The sequence below is a fragment of the Mesoplodon densirostris genome, chromosome 7, assembly GCF_025265405.1.
Source record: "Mesoplodon densirostris isolate mMesDen1 chromosome 7, mMesDen1 primary haplotype, whole genome shotgun sequence".
Taxonomy (NCBI): Eukaryota; Metazoa; Chordata; class Mammalia; order Artiodactyla; family Ziphiidae; genus Mesoplodon; species Mesoplodon densirostris.
Window position 1 is genome coordinate 88,444,365 of NC_082667.1, and position 17,884 is coordinate 88,462,248.

Sequence of the window (17,884 nt, forward strand, 5' to 3'; positions counted from 1 at the left end):
CCTCAGGGAATGTTTTGTCCCCTGTTTGGGAACTGGCGGCTGATTTCATTGGTCAGTACCCAGCACAGCAATTGATGGGACTAGTTTCTTACCAGCAGATGGAGGGCTTCCAAGAGGAAAATGTTCAGAGGAAAGGGCTAGATCGTGATCTCATTTTTCTCATTTTTTTTATTGTGGTAAGATATGCATAACATAAAATTTACCATCTTAACCACTTTTATTAAGTGTGCAGTTCAGTGGCATTAAATATATTCACACTGTTGTGCAGCCATCACCCCCATCCATCTCCAGAACTCTTTGAATCTTGCAGAACTGAAACTGCACCCATGAAACAACAACTCCCCTTGTCCCCCCATCCCAGCCCCCAGCAACCACCATTCTGCTTTCTGTCTCTATGACCTTGGCTACTCTGGGTATCTCATATAAGTAGAATCATAACAGTATTTGTCTTTTCATGACTGGCTTCTTTCACTGAGTATAATGTCCTTTCACTGAGTATAATGTCCATGTTCATCCATGCTGTAGCATGTGTCCGAATTTCCTTCCTTTTTTAAGGCTGAATAATATTCCATTGTGTGGATTCACCACATTTTGTTTATTCATTCATCTACTGATGGACACTTGGGTTGTTTCCACCTTTTGGCTGTTGCAAACAATGCTATGAACATGGGTGTATAAATATCTCTTCAAGGCCCTGCTTTCAGTTCTTTGGGATATATACCCAAAAGTAGACTTGCTGGATCATATGATAATTTTATTTTTAATTGTTTGAGGAACTGCCATGCTGTTTTCCATAGTGGCTGCACCAAGTTACATTCTCACAACAGGGCACAAGGGTTCCACTTTCCCTGCGTCCTCACCAACACTTGTTATTTCCCTTTTTTTTTTATAGTAGCCATTCTGATGGATGTGAGATGAAAGAAAGATCATAATCTTTTGAATAGCATACATAATGCAAACAGCTACAGCATACATTTATGGACTACTTACTGCATCTCACATGGCTTTATACATCATCTATGTATGTTCTGTATATATATTTATAGAATTATATCCACAAAACAAATCCTGTGCGGGTGAGAACTACTATTATCATTATTATCCTCATTTGATGACATGGACATGGGACTCAGAAAGGTTAAGGAACTGGCCCAAATCACACAGCTAGTCGGGGGAGGTGGGGCTGAGTTTCAGACTGAGCTGACTCAAGCTTCTAAAAACAGAAACTTCACTTTTTGAGTGTAAATTTAGCTTTGGGAACATCTAATATCTAAATTGGAAATTCTCAGTTAACTGAGATAACAAGATAATTGACTAAGCTAGGGAAATTCCACCCTGTGGAATCGAGAATGGGGGTTGTCAGTGAAATGTGAGATCAATGTTCTCCTGATCCTCATTCATGCAACAGACTGAGGTGGTGCCATCTAGGGGGGGATTTGGGTAAAGAGGAAACGTTGACCTGGTGCTTTCCCAGGAAGAGGAGCATTGGGGCTGTTAAGTGGGGGCCCAGCAAGAAACACCACTTATCTCTCCAATCCAGCCAGAGTAAGTTCTCTGCTTATAAGGACTGGTGGAGTTCAATTAGTCCCACCTGGATAACCCAGGATAGTCTCCCACTTTTTAAAAAATTTTTAAAAAGTTTTTGGCTGGGTTTGGTCTTCGTTGCTGAGCACAGGCTTTCTCTAGTTGCAGCGAGCGAGGGTTACTCTTTGTTGCGGTGCACGGGCTTCTCATTGCAGTAGCTTCTCTTGTTGTGGAGCACGGGCTCTAGGCATGCAGATTCAGTAGTTGTGGCACGTGGGCTCAGTAGTTGTGGCTCGTGGGCTCTGGAGCGCAAGCTCAGTAGTTGTGGCATGCGGGCTTCGTTGCTCCATGGCATGTGGGATCTTCCCGTACCAGGGCTCGAACCCGTGTCCCCTGCATTGGCAGGCGGATTCTTAACCACTGCAACACCAGGGAAGTCCTTAGTCTCCCTCTTTTAAGAGCACTGATTAGTAACCTTGACATCGGCACAGTCCCTTTGGCCACCTCATGGAGCATATTCCCAGGTTCTGGGGATCAGGGCATGGGCATCTTTGGGAGACCATTCTGCCCACCACATTAATACTACCACCTGACTGGACCGTTGCTTTGGGACTGGTCTGAGAGCTTTCTGGAAGAATCAGTAGGATCAATGCCACAGGCCATGGAGAAAGATGGCTGGATGAGCTGGCAGGTGATAATCCCGTTACCAAGAGGGCAGGAAGCAGGACTGGTTGAGTGAGCACCTCAACATCCCGGAAGCAGCCAGGCAGTTTGGGGCCTGGAGATGAACCAGGGGTTGGAAATACACACCTGCGAATCGAGGGGGTGGCCCAGTGGCCCCAGCCCATGGACAGAGTGCGGAGGAAACGGACATCTGAGGGGAGAGGAGCCCGGCGTGGAGACCTGGAAGCAGTCAGAGAGGTGAGGGAGCCGGAGAGCTGCTGCCAGGCTGAGGGTATTCATCGCAGAGACAGCTTGCTTTGTGCCAGGTACTGTTCTGGGCACTCTCGAGTGTATTAACTCATTTCATCCTTAGGAGGTTAGTGTTGTTTGCCCCACTTTACAGATGAGGGCGTTGAGGCACGGGTAGGCCGAGTATCCTGCCTGAGGTCACAGAGGGAGGCTCGGGCGGTCTGATTTCAGGACCAGCCTCTCCTGAGGCCTCGCCGGTCCACAGGGCTCTCCCGGGGAGACGGGGAGGAAGGAGCCAGCCGACGGGGAAGCAGAGAAGCTTCTTTTTTCCTTCCAATCCCAGACCCGACGTCTCACCAGCGCCTGGCCGTTTCCTCATATCCTTATTCTTTTGAAAACCCCATTTTTTTTTTTTTTACTATTTCTGCACTACATCCCTTTCCGGAGGCAGTGAGGGGATGGGGCTGGGGGATGGTATAGCCTAGAACCAAAAGGTTAAAAGAAATAGATAAAACACACACACACACACACAAACACACACACACACACACAAGTTAATTTCAAAAATGTTATCCCACTCCTTTGAACATGTCATCAAGCAGTACCTTTTGTCAATCCTACTAAGCCCAGCTTATCAAACTCATTTTTGCTGCTCAGGGAGCAAGCAAAGAGAAGCAAAGAACCGTGCCCCAGGCTGCACAGCTGGAAAGTAGCAGAGGTGAGACTTGAACTCAAGGCTTTCTAACTCCAGAGCCCATCCTCTTGCTCATAATAGAGAACATTTCCCATTTGCCCTATGTTCTCTTCTAAGTGCTTTAGTATGTATTATATCATTTATACGTCACCAGTAGCTTATAAGACTGTCCTTTTGTTACCTTACAGATGAGGAAGCTGAGGTATCACTTGCCCAAGGTCACCCTGCTAGGAAGTAGGAGAGCTGGGCTCGAGCCCAGTCTAATAACCACCACGTTGCCCTGCTCCCCCAACCCCTGAACCACCAGGCCACGTGCCTCTCTCTGACAACTGTGTCACATGTCACAGGGAGGCTGAGAGCCCAAGGAGGCCCCCGAGGGCAATGACAGTGGGTTGAGGACCCAGCGGGAGAGGAACCTCTTGAAGCCATTTGACAATAAAGGAAAGGAAGGGGGAAGGGGCGGCGTTTCCAGGCTGAGGGGGTGGTGAGCACGTTCACAGGTTAGACGGAAGTTACACTGTCAAGGTGAGGATGCAGAAGAGGAGATGGTTGAGGAGAGGGACCAGACCAGGGTGGGATGAAGGCAGGACCACCCAGAGGCCCTTGGCAGCTAAGAGAAGCCTTGAAGGTCCCATCTAGGAGCTTCTCCATGCCTGGGAAGTCCAGGTCTTGGCAGGGAGCTGAAGGCACATTCACAGGGGTGTGGAGTGATGGAGGGGAGTTTCCTGAAGGGACTCCATAGGGAGTGGGCAGGGCTCAGAGAAACCACAAAGGATAGTGCAGGGCCCAGAGCTAGTATGAGTGAGGACTGTTCCCACCCCCAGAGCTGAGGGGTGAGGGGCAGGGGCATTTCCTGGGACCCGGAGACCCCGAGGGCTGGGTAGAGTCCTCTGAGGGAAGCTGTGTGGCCCCAGAGAATGGAAGCCAGGGGAGTAAGTACCCCAAGCTCTCTCCTCCCTGCTCTGATCTCTAACCCCCCCATTGGCCAAACCCAACGAGAAACCAGAGGCAAGGAGCCCATCAGCCCATGGATGTAGCCGCACAGGTGGGCCTGCTGGGCAGAGGGCGCCGTGTAAAGGGATGGAGGAGGGTCGGGAGAAGCAGATGGAGGATGCAGGCAGGTGCAGGAGGTGAAGACCTAGGAGGCTGTTGTCAAAGTAGAATGAAAAGCCTGAGAGCAGGGACCTGCTGGCTGGGGGGCCCAAAGGGCACTGGGCCGGCCTCAGGACAGAAGTGTGAGGGTGGCAGGAGGGTTTGGGGGCCGGGATGGACTTGAAGGAGCTGGTGAGCTTGAGCAGGGCCCAGGCTGTGTGAGCATAGGGCATTACCCATAGGGAGCAAACAGGGAGCAAAGGCTACGTGACTCAAGGAGAGGACGAGACAGAGGATGAGGAAGGCCGGGAGTGGGAGGTTATGGTCTGAGATGGGGCTTCCCAGTGCCAGGTGATGCAAGGTTGAAACCTAGCTCCAAAGGACGGTTCCAGGTACACGTCGAACCTCAGCGACAACGTCAGCGAACGTCAGGGCAACGTCATAACTAAGTCAGCTTCCCGAGGAGGCTTCCTTAAAGCACAGGGGTCATCAGAGCAGATGGTCATTGTTAATAGAAGTTTCAACGTCTCAATATTTTATGGACTCACTATATACTTTTTAAAGACATTTTCAATGCAGGAGCCTTAAAAAATGCACTTGTTTTGTATATTAGGTCCTGCCTGTCTCCTCTCTCATTATTAAATGACTCTCTACTCTGAAAATCACAGGGTACAAATCAAAGGTACAAGTTTTGGAATTAGACTTGGGTTCAAACCCTGACATTGCCCTGTGCTAGCATCCTGATGTTGAGTGAGTCCCTTCATCTTAGCCATTTTTTAAATCGTGGTAAAATACCTATAAAGTTTACCATCTTAACCACTTTTAAGTGTACAGATCAGTAGTTGTAAGTTATTCACATTGTTGTGCAACCAGCCTCAGAATTTTTCATCTTGCAAAACTGAAACTGTACCCATTAAACAACAATTCCCCGTTTCCCCTTCCCCAGCTCCTGGCAACCCCCGTTCTATTTTGTTTCTATGAGCTTGACTACTTTATGTACCTCACATAGTGGAATCATACAAAATTTGCTTTTTTGTGACACTTATTTCACATAATGTCCTCACAGTTCATCCATGTTGTAGCATGTGTCAGAATTCCCTTCCTCCTACACTGAATAATATTCCACGGTATGGATGGACCACATTTTGCTTATCCAATCATCAGTCAGTGGGCACTTGGGTGGCTTCCACCTTTTGGCAATTGTGAATAATGCTACTATAAACATGAGTGTACAAATAACTCTTTAAGTTCCTGTTTTCAATTCTTTGGGGTATATACCCGGAAGTGGACTTGCTGGATCATATGATAATTTTATTCTAAATTGTTTGAGAAGCCGCTCTACTGTTTTCCATATCAGCTGCACCATTTTACATTCTCAGCGGTGCATAAGTGTTCCCCTACTCTACATCCTTGCCAACACTTGTTATTTTCTGTTGCTGTTTGTTTGGTTTTGATAGTAGCCATCCTAATGGGTATGAGGTGGTATCTCACTGTGGTTTGGATTTGCATTTCCCTAATGACTAGTAATGTTGAGCATCTTTTTATATGCTTGTTGGACATTTATATATCTTCTTTGGAGAAATGTCTATTCCAGTTCTATGCCCATATTTGATCAAGTTATTTGGGGGTTCTTTTTTGTTGTTGTTGTTGAGTTATAGTTCTCTATATATTCTTCATATTAACCCTTTTTCAGATTTGTGATTTGCAACTATTTTCTCCCATTCTCTAGATGGCCTTTCACCCTGTTTATTATGTCCTTTGATTCACAGAAGTTTTAATTTTTGATACAGTTGAATTTATCTATTTTTATTTTTGCTGCCTATGCTTTTGGTATCATATCCAAAAATGCATTGCCAAATCCAATGTCATAAAGCTTTCCTCCTGTGCTTTCCTCTAAAAGTTTTATAGTTTTAGACTCTGTTTAAGTCTTTGATCCACTTTGAGTTAATTTTTATACATGGTGTAAGGTAAGAGTTCAACTTAATTCTTTTGCAGTCTTTCCCAGCATCATTTGTTGAAAATACTGTTCTTTCCCCATTGAATAATCTTGGCACCCTTGTCAAAAATCATTGGACCATATATGCAAAGTTTTATTTCTGTGCTCTCTATTCTATTCTATTGGCCTATGTGCCTGACCTTATGTCAGTATCACACTGTTTTGGTTACTGTACCTTTGTATGCAGTAAGTTTTGAAATCAGGAAGTGTGAGACCTCCAACTTTGCTTTTCTTTCTCAAGATTATTTTGGCTATTTGGGGTCCACTGAGATTCCATATGAATTTTAGGATGGATTTTTCTATTTCTGCCAAAACTGCTGTTGGGATTTTGAATCTGTAGATCCTGCTGTGTAGTAATGACATCTTCACAATATTAAGTCTTCCAACCCACGAATACAGGGTGTCTTTCCATTTATTTGTGTCTTTAATTTCTTTCAGCAGCACTTTGTAGTTTTCAGTGTACACATTTTTGCCACCTTGGTTAAATGTATCCCAAAATATGTTATTCATTTTGATGCTATTGTAAATGAAATTATTTTCTTAACTTCCTTTTCAGATTGTTCATTGTGAGCATATAGAAACACAACTGATGTTTGTGTGTTGATTTTGTGTCCTACGATTTTGCTAGTGAATGTTATTTATTAGTTCTAAGAGGGTTGTGGTTTTTCATGGACTCTTTAGGATTTTGTACATGTAAGATCATGTTGTCTGTGAACAGAGATAATTTTACTTCTTCCTTTCGAATTTGGATGCCTTTATTTCTTTGTCTTGCCTAATTGCTCTGGCTAGGACTTCCAGTACTTTGTTGAATAGAAGTGGCAAAAGCAGGTATCCTTATCTTATTTTTGAAATTAGAGGAAAAGCTTTCAGACTTTCACCTTTGAGTATGATGCTACCTGTGGGCCTTTCATATTTGACCTTTATTATGTTGAGGTAATTTCCCTCTATTCCCTGTTTGTGGAGTGCTTTTATCATGAAAGAGTGTTGCATTTTGTCAAATGCTTTTTGTACATCAATCGAGATGATCATTTTTTTCCTTCTTTCTGTTAATGTGATGTATTACGTGGATTAATTTTCATATGTTGAACCATCAAGTCTGCATTCCAAGAATAAATCCCACTTGGTCATAGTGTATGATCCTTTTAATGTGCTGTTGAATTCGGTTTCCTCCTATTTTGTTGAGGATTGTGGTATCAGTGTTCAGAAGAGATATTGGTCTGTAGTTTTCTTGTAGTGTCTTTGTCTGGGTTTGGTATCAAGGTAATGCTGTCCTCTCACTTCAGCTTTTGAGTCTCAGCTTCTTCATCTCTAAGATGGAGATAATAATAGAGTCCCTGTTTAGGGCTGTCATGCAGATTAAATGATAAAAATGCACACAAAATGCTTCAGCAGGGCCCAGTTCACAGGAAGACCTCAAAATATGTTAGAGGATGATAAGGATAATAATAAAAATAATAATAAATAAATAACAGTTCATCTCATAGTTGGACAGCTCAGTAGGCTGGGGCTTATAGAGTCAGTCTGTATTAGCAGCAGGGCATCTGTCCAGTAGCAGCATTTAGCAATTTTCCAAGTAAAGGGAGCAAGTGATATTATAGGGCCAAACTAGGAAGCTGTCTCCTGGCCTAACATGTGGTAGAGGCTCACCCAAATTTGTGGAGTCATTTAAAACTTCCTGCTTGCTTTGATTTCTTAATAATGGCTTGACAGTTTTTGAGGAACTGAAAGCAGTGAAGCCTGGCAAGAGAAAAACAAAATGTAACACACAGAATTTCTCTTATTCATGTGTTATCAAAGGTTCAAAGGACACAAAGATCAATGGCAATGGTGATGAAGATGATGTGGGTGACATTTTCCAAAGAACTAATGTGTTTTCATTTTTTTTAATACTTTATTTTTTTGAACAGTTTTAGGTTTACAGGAATTTTAGCAGAGAATACAGAGAGTTCCCATATATCCACCCCTCCAATACACACAGTTTCCCCTATTATTAACATCATGCATTAGTGCGGTACATTCGTTACAACTGATGAACCAATATTGATATGCTATTATTAACTAAGTCCATAGTTTACATTAGGGTTCACTCTTTGCATTGTACGTTCTTTCGTTTTGACAAATGTATAGTGACAAGTATCCACCATTACAGTATCATAAAAAATATTTTCACTGCCGTAAAATCCCCTGTGCCCCTCCTCTTCATCCTGAGCCCCAGAGCCCCTGTGCCCCTGGCAAGCACTGATCTTTTACTCTCCTTATAGTTTTACTTTTTCCAGAATTTCATACAGTTGGAATCATACGGTATGTAACCTTTTCAGACTAGGTTCTTTCACTAAGCAATATGCATTTAAGATTCCTCCATGTCTTTTTTGTTATTTGATAACTCATTTATTTTTATCACTAGTATTTCATTGTATGGATGTACCACAATTTGTCTATCCATTTACCTTTTAAAGGACATCTTGGTTGCTTCCAGTTTTGGGCAGTTATGAATAAAGATGCTGTAAGCATGTATCCAAAATAAATGAGTCTTCATGGATATAGAGAACAGACTGTGGTTGCCAAGGGGGAGGGGGTTGAGGGAGAGATGGAGTGGGGGGTTGAGGTTAGCAGATGTGAGCTGTTACATCCAGGATGGAGAAACAACAAGGTCCTACTGTATAGCACAGGGAACTATATTCAATATCCTGTGATAAACCATAATGGAAAAGAATATTTTAAAAAGAATGTATATATATATGTATAACTGAATCACTTTGCTGTACAGCAGAAATTAATACAACATTGTAAATCGACTACATTTCAATAAAATAAATAAATAAACAATATAAATGAGTCTTAAAAATCAACAATAAGAAACCAAACAACCCAACTTAAAAATGGGCAAAAGAGCTCAACAGACACCTCACCAAAGAAAATCTACAGATGTCAAATAAGCATATGAAAAGATGTTAAACATCATATATCATTAAGGAATTTCAAATAAACATGAAATATCTCTTCATTTATTTAGACTACTTTGATTTCTTTCATCAACATTTTGTAGTTTTCTTCATATACCTCTTCATATAGCTAAGTATTTTGTTAGATTTATTCCTAAGTACTTCATTTTTTTTTTTTTGGTGCTAATGTAAATGGTGTTGTGTTTTTAATTTCATATTCCACTTGTTCGTTGTTGGTATATAGGAAAGCAATTGACTTTTGTATATTAATCATGTATTCTGCAACCTGGGTACAATTGCTCATTAGTTCCAGGAGGGCTTTCTGTCGGTTCTTTGGGATTTTCTGCATAGACAATCATGCCATCTGCAAAATGGGCAAAAGATCTGAACAAACACCTCACCAAAGAAGATTTCTTTTTCCTTCCCAATCTATCTTTTATTCTCTTTTCTTGCCTTGTTGCATTAGCTAGGACATACAGTACAATGTTGAAAATGAGTGGTGAAAGGGGACATCTTCACCTTATTCCTGATCTTAATTGGAAAGTTTCTAGTTTCTCACCATTAAATATGACGTTAGCTTTAGGGTTTTTATAGATGTACTTTATCAGGTTGAGGAAGTTCCCCTCCATCCCTAATTTGCCAAGAGTTGTTGTGGTGGTTTGGTGGTTTGTTAGTTTATCATGGATGGTGTTTAATTTTGTCAAATGCTCTTTTTGCATCTACTGTTATGATAATGCGATTTCTCTTCTCTACGCTGTTGATGTGATGGATTACATTAATTGATTTCCAAATGTTGAACCAGCCTTGCATACCTGGAATAAATCCCACTTGTCTGTGGTGTAGAAGTCTTTTTATACATCACTGGATTCAATTTGCTAATATTTTGTTGAGGATTTTGCATCTATGTTCATGGGAGGTATTGGTCTGCAATTTTCCTGTTTTGCAATATCTTTATCTGGTTTTGCTATTAGAATAAGCTTGGCCTCACAGAATGAGCTGGGAAGTGTTCTCTCTTCTTCTGTTTTCTGGAAGAGATTATTTAGAACTGATATCATTCTTTCCTTCATGTTTGATAGAATTGACCAGTGAACCCATCCAGGCCTGGTGCTTTCCATTTTGGAAGGTTATTCATTATTGATTCAAATTCTTTACTAGATATGAGTCTATTCAGAGTATTTATTTCTCCTTGTGTGAGTTTCAGTAGATTGTGTCTTTCAAGGAAATGGTCCACTTCATTAAGTTATAAAATCTGTGGGCATAGAATTATTCATAATATTCCTTTATTATCCCTTCAGTGTCCATGAGATCAGTAGTGATGCCATTGCTTTCATTTCTGATTTGAGTAATTTGTATCTTCTCTCTTTTTTTCTTGGTTATCCTGCTAGAGGTTTGTCAATTTTATTGATCTTTACAAAAAAAAAAAAAAAACCAAACAGCTCTTTATTTTGCTGACTTTTCTCTATTGTTTTCCTGCTTTTTATTTCATTCATTGCTTCTTTTCTTCTGCTTGTGGTAAGCTTATATTGCTCTTCTTTCTCTAGTTTCATAAGGTGGAAGCTTAGATCTTTTCAAATGTATGCCTTCAATGCCATAAACTTCCCTCCAAGCACTGCTTTCACTGCATCTTGCAAATTTTCATAGGTTGTATTTTCATTTTCATTTAGCTCAAGATAAATTTTTATTTCCCATGAGACTCCCTCCTTGACCCATCTGTTATTTAGAGGTGTGTTGTTTAATCTCCAAATATTTGGGGATTTTCCAGCTGTCTTTCTGGTATTGGTTTCTAGCCTAATTCCATTGTGTTCTGAAAACGTACTTTGCATAATTTCTATTCTTTTACATTTGTTGAGGTATATTTTGTGGCCTGGAATGTGGTCTGCTTCATGAATGTTCCATGGGAGCTTGAGAAGGATGTGTGTTTTGTTGCTGTGGGATGAAGCTGTGTGGTTGCCAGTTAGATCCAGATGATGGTAGTGCTATTCAGTTCAACTTCATTCTTACTAATTTTCTGCCTGGTGGGTCTGCCCGTCACTGACAGAGGGCTGTTGAGGTCTCCAGCTACCATGATGGATTCATCTGCTTCTCCTTGCAGTTCTATCAGTTTTTGCCTTCCATACTTTGATGCTCTATTGTTGGGTACATACAATGAAGGACTGTTATGTCTGCTTGGAGAATCGACCCCTTTATCACTATGTATCGCCTCTCTTTATCCCTGATAACTTTCCTTCCTCTGAAGTTGGCTCTGCCTGAAATTAATAGAGCTACTCCTGCTTTCTTCTTGTGTTTCAGTATTTTAAGTGCCAAAGTATTCGGTAGGAATTTGAAAAGTGGGTAAAGGCACAGTCATTTGAATCAGGCAAACCTGGGAACAAGCCAAGCGAGTCAAAGTGGCTGACTGTGGGCACACTTAATCGTTCTATGCCTCAGTTTCCTCATCTAAGAAATGAGTAACTATCGGACCTACTGTACAGCACAGGGAACTATATTCAATATCTTGCAGTAACCTGTGATAGAAAAGAATCTGAAAAAGAATAGATATTATATATATGTATAACTGAATCACTTTGCTGTACACCTGAAACTAACACAACATTGTAAATCAACTAGACTTCAATAAAAAATTAAATTTTTTTTTAAATGAGGAAGTATCCCTTTGAATTATTGTGAAGATGAAACGGGATAATGCAGTAAAGCACTTGGCAAATTTCCTGGCATTTGTGTAATTACACATAATGTGTCATTAATATATTCTACTAATATATGCAGTTATATTATTATCTATTCATATACTATAAGCTATTATTAATATAAGCTATTGGTTATAATTATATTGTGGGACGTTTGTATAGATTTCTAATTCCAAGTACTCTCTGTGAAAGTTGGATGAGGCACTCTGAGAAGAGTGACTTAGAAAATATTTGCAAAGTCTCAGGCTGGAGTGGATGGCTCATAGGCAGTGTCCTGAGAAGACAGAGGACTTCGCACGTGCCCTGCAGCCCATAGTCCAGGGCGCCGGGTCCAGGGGGGGATGTGATATTTCCTCCTTGGTGCCGAGGTTTGCTCATTCTTCTTATTAAAGTGGTTACACAGGAGGTTTCTGACCCCACTGACAAATCACTGTCTGGGGTCTCTCTCTTTTGAGGGAAATGTGGTCACACCAGGGCCCCTATTGAAAAATAGATCATCTTTGGTTAGATAAATTCTGATTAGCTTTTAAGAAGCAACAGTAATAATTAAGCACATGGGAAAAACCTTCATTATACACCAAGGCTTTTAAAAGGTAGTTATAAAACTATGTTTTGTGGTGTGAGCGCAATTGTGTTTAAACTTTTTAAAAAGATTGTAAGCATAGAGAAAAGACTGGAAGGATGTGAACCACCGTGTTCTCGGTGCCTGCCTCTGGGGGACGGGAGTCTAAGTGATTTTAATGTCTTCTTTGTGTTTTTCTCTAGTTCTCATTTTCTGCATTATTACAAAAAACATGTTATTTTAAAAATGAATAGAACAAACAACAATTATTACAAAACCTCCCCTTAACTTTAACACTTGCAGTAAATGGACAGTTGTCACTTGCCAACTGACCTTTCTGGTTTGTGTTGGACCATTTCTGCTGTCTTGCCACTCGGGACAACCAAAAGGATACTTGCATGGGATCAGAGAACTATCAAGTGGCCAAGTCCTGGCCAATTCCCCCCGAGTTCCCTCTTGCCTCTGTGTTGCCTGACGCCCTACCCCAAAACTGGGCATCTAGTCTGGGTCTGCTGTCAGGGTCTGGTGACCCTCCACTCACTAGCTGTGTGGCCTTAGGCAAGTCACTTAACCTCTCTGACCCTCAGCATCCTCCTCTTAAAATGAGGATTGCAGTGACTGTCCAGCCAGATGAAGTGGTTAGCACATTGGGGCACCCAGTGTCAGTGGCACTAGTTATTCCTTGTTATTCCTGTTATTCCTGGCTCTGACTGTCCCCCTTCTGCATTTCAGTCTGCAGACGTCGACAACCATCACGCACTCATTGAATATAATGAGGCCGAAAGCAGCTTTGTTCTCCACGACTTCAATTCCTGCAACGGCACGTTTGTCAATGAGTGCCACATTCAGAACGTGGCTGTGAAGCTCCTACCCGGAGACATCGTGAGGTTTGGGTCCGGAGGGCTGACCTATGAACTGGTCATCGAAAACCCAGCCTCGGTGAGTCCAGGCCCCTGCGGGGGTGGGGTGGGGTGGGGTGCAGAGGTGCCGTGTTGTGTCACCTTCCGTGCAGCCTAGGGCTCGGGTACGGCCACAGGTGGAGTTCGTCTGGAGAGCGTCATTCTTCCTTTCGCGATTCTGCGAAGTTCAGCCCCATCGCGTGGGTGCCCGAGGAGAGCGAGTCCTCGCGCCCTCTTCTGGGCATTTCGTGGAATTACATGCAAGGGTTGCCTAGCGACCAGCCCGGAGCGAGAGCATTTTCCTGAAAAGTGAAGCTTGGCGAGGGGAGGTGGAAAGCAAGTGTGTGCTTTTGAAGATGCAGAGATGGATGCTTCCTTTTTAGGCAGATCAGTGCTCTGCAACTTCCTAGCTTTGCGACCTCGGCCAGGCTTCTCTGTATGCCTGGGTCTGGGTCTTCTCAGCGGTGCAGGGCGTTGAGAGAGTATCTATGTATAAAAAGTCAAAGTCTCTGGCCAGAGTAGACGCTCAAGGCCTGCCAGCTGTTATCACACCGGATCAGAAATGTTCCCGGGATCAGGACCTAAAGTATGGCCCCAGGTTAAGCGGAACGTAACCCAAAATTCGCCCAGCAAAGCTCAGTCACCAGAAGTATCTGGTTCAGTAGGGAGGCAGGATGGGGGCTGGTTAGCAACACAGTCCTGGGTCAGAACCCCAGCTCTGCCACTGGCCTACTCGGTGCGCTCTTGCACAAGCCATTGGACCCCTCGGACCCTCGGTTTCCTCATCTACAAAATGGGGCCAACGACAGCAATGACCTTGCAGGCTTATCTCGAGGGCTAAATGAGATGGTTATCATTGTAAAACTCCCAGAATAATGCCCATTCGTGGTGAGCACACAATTAATACCTGTCGTGTGTGTCCCAGAGAGACGGCGTGTTAACCTCACTCCCCAGCACCAAGAACGCTGCATGGACTGAGACCTCCGAGGCTTAAAGTCCTTTCTGGGACGAGGCTGGGTATAAATAAATAAAGTTTAGAGAATCTAGGCAGAATCCTGGGTGTGGGTCCACTAGGCAGCCCTAAATACTCACTCAGAGAAGATGAGCACCGTCCCTCAGGCTGCAGGGCCCGTGACACCGCATCCACCACGTTTGGCTTTGAAAACCTGGGGCAGTTTTCTCCTGCTGCTTCTCAGCCCCCTTTTACTCCTTGGACCAACATTAAAGTGTGCTCACTTGTGGGATGCACTGGGATCCACTGGCCGCCCTGAGGAGGGGCTCCTGACCCAGAAGGTGTTGACCTGATCAGGGGTTCTCAACATGGGTTCTAAGGATCCCCCTCATCAGAAGCACGTGGGGAGCAGACCCACAGTGCAGATCTGGGCTTCACCCCAGGCCTGAGGACTCATACTTAGGATTCCCAGATGAAATACAGGACACCCAGTTAAATCTGAATTTCAGATAAGCAACAAATAATTTTTATGTACAGGTGTGGCCCAACTATTGCAAGGAACCACATATGCTAAAAAAATTATTTGGTGTTTATCTGAAATTCAGATTTAACGGACACCTTATCGTTTATTATATATTGATTTATTCAATCATTTATTTATGCGAAATCTGGCAACCATACACATCCTCCCTGGGAGTAGGGCCTGGGAATATGCATTCTCACAAGCTCCCTGATGATTCTGATGCACCGCCAATAGGAGGGAAACCGAAATTTAGAATCATTTGTATGGAACACTTACAGAATTTTTTAGGGATCAAAGAAAAGGGGATTTCACACTCCCAAACCTGAAAATCCAAGTTCATGAAGTTTGATTCAATGTGCCCCAACATGTCTGATTCCAAGAATTTTTCAGGAATGTTCAGTAAAATTACAGGTTCCCAGGCCCCCTCCCTGGGAAATTCTGACTCTGTGGCTTGCCCGTGGAGAGAAGAATAGGGGAGCAGCAAATAATATCTGCATTTTTTTCTTTTTTTTTCTACAAAGATATTTATTGAAATATTATTGATAGGGGCATAAAATTTGAAACCTAAATTTCCATCCAAAGGAGGCATTGTTTAATTAATTATATAGTTTAATATATTATAAGGAGTTTAATATATTATAAGGAGTTTGTTTATATATGGAATACTGTTCTGCCTTTTTAAAATACAGCTTTCTTGAGATATAATTGACATGCCATAAACGGCACATGTTTAAAGTCTGTAAGTGGATGGGCTTTGACATATGGGTACACCTGTGAAACCATAGCCACAATCAAGACAGTGAACAGCTCCTTCATCCTCCAAAGTTTCCTCCGGATCACAGCATGTGTTTGTTTGCTTGCTTGCTCTTAACAGCTTCACTGAAATACAATTTACATAACAGAAACTTCACCCATTTGAAGTGTCCAATTCAATCAATTTGAATATATTGATGGAGTTGTGCAGCCATCACCACAACCTGCTCTCAGAACATTTTCCTCCATTTCTATCACCCCAAACCTCGGAGAAACCTTGGAGGTATTTCATTTTGGGGTTTGTTTTTAACTTTTAATTTTCAAAATTATGGTAAAATACACATAAAATTTACCATCTTAACCATGTTTAAGTGTGCAGTTCACAGTGGCATTAAATCTATTCACACTGTTGTGCAGCCATCACCCCCATCCATCTTCAGAACTTTGTTCATCTTCCCACACTGAAACTCTATGCCCATCACATCAAACCCCCTGCTTCCTTCCTCCCCTCCCACCATGCTTTCTGTGTCTGTGAATTGGACGATTCTAGGTTCCTCATATAAATGGTATCTTACATTGTTTGTCCGTTTGTGACCATCTTATTTCACTTAGTATGATATCCTCATGGTTCATTCCAGTTGAATATTTCATTGTATGGATTCACCACATTTTGTTTACCTGTTCATCCATCCATGGCCACTTGGGTTGCTTCCACCTTTTGGCCATTTTGAGTAAGTTTGTTATGCACACGTGTGTACAACTATGGAATGGGGACTTTATTTTACAAGGTGCTTCTTATATAATTGTGGGAAAAAGTGATGATGACCTCTAACCTTGAGTAGATAAGACGGAAGAAGATGCTTTGTAAGAAGAGAAACCAGGAGAGCAGCAGGAGGAATCACTGACGTGAACAGCACTGTGCTAAGCAATTCACCTGCTCTCCCTTATTTCACGCTCATAGCAACCTATGAGATGGGTTCTCCCATGATCCCCATTTGACAGACAAGGAATCCGAGACTTAGAGAGGTTAAGTAATTTCCCCAGGGCCACACAGCTAGTCAGTGCAAATTAAACACTATCCCCACTTGCGGAAAAAGTAGGGGAGAAAACCATTCAGTCTGATGCTAGCTGGAGCAGTAGCCTTGACTGGTTTTCACACCGTGGAAAGCATACTCTCACGATCACTCGAATATGCACGGATTTTTTCAATTCTTATTCCTACACGCACTTGCACCTTGCTTCATTCCTCGGTTGACTGCAGGCAGCTGCACAAGTGTTCCCCTGGCCTGTGCCCAGGGCACTGTGCAGGACTCTCCACAGCCCCATCTTCTCAAAAGTGCTCTCTGCCGGGGCGTCCCCAGCTTGAGAAGCTTCCATCCATGATGCTCATATTCATGGAGGGGTCCTTTGCAGCGTCCGTGTGAGGGCAGCGTGTGGACTGACTGACACCTTCCTACAAATTCCACTTCCTGATGACCGCAACCTGCTGGCTATTTAAAAGAAGAGAAAGGAAGAGGGGAAAAGGGAGAGGTATTGAAGAGCATCTCTCATCAAATATTTTGAAGCCCAGTTTTTCTAAAAAATTCGTGGCCGTCTTGCTTCCGGCATATTCTTGTTTCCAATTGATTTTGGGGTCCCTGGTGAGGGCGCTGTGTTTCCTCCTTGGATGGAGTTTCCACGGAGGACTGCCCTGATATCATACAGATTAAGTATGATGAGAACTGTTCTTCTCCCGACAAAGAGTTCCCAAATGAAAGCATTTATTTCAGGTTTTGTGGTGACCCTAACCAACAGAGGAGGGTGTGACAGCATTTTACTGGGGGAGGGGGGTGAGGTGCGGGGCGGTTAGGAATCCAGATGTGTTTGCAGATGTCACAGTGGTTAGAGCACGTGCCCTGAGGTCAGGCTGACTCCAGCGCCGTCCCAGCCCTGCTCTTGACCGGCTTTTATACTGGACGTGCACAAATCATCTACCTCTCAGGGCCTCGGTCCCCACTCCTGTAACAATAGTTCCTACCACCTTGAGTGACTGTGGTATTAAGTGGGCAAAGTGCGTAAATTGCTTAGTCCAGCGTCTGGCACCTAATATGCACATGATAACCCTCAGCTTTAGAGTCAAGCAAACCAGCATGGAGCAGCCAAGATGCCTCCTTTGTAAGTGTCCTTATGGACAGGGAAACCTCCCAAGACCTGCCCCCGCTAGCAGATAAATACATTTGCAGATAAATTACCCATAGAATAACATACAAGATGGAAAAATATAAAGAAAAACTCTTGTTTGACAAAGTGCATTGGCAGCCAGGTTGTGCCCAGGACCATCCTTTTTTTTTTTTTTTTTTTTTGTGGTC

The 17,884-nt window shown here is 42.9% G+C and overlaps 1 protein-coding gene across 1 annotated transcript in view; it reads left to right on the plus strand.

Annotated features, from left to right (window-relative positions):
* The window catches only part of LOC132493280 (forkhead-associated domain-containing protein 1-like), a 111,062-nt gene that overhangs the window by 11,071 nt on the left and 82,107 nt on the right, over nucleotides 1–17,884 (plus strand). The window contains exon 3 of the mRNA XM_060103637.1: nucleotides 13,142–13,348. Within this exon, the coding sequence (XP_059959620.1) occupies nucleotides 13,142–13,348 (207 nt within the window). The remainder of the gene's footprint in view (nucleotides 1–13,141; nucleotides 13,349–17,884) is intronic.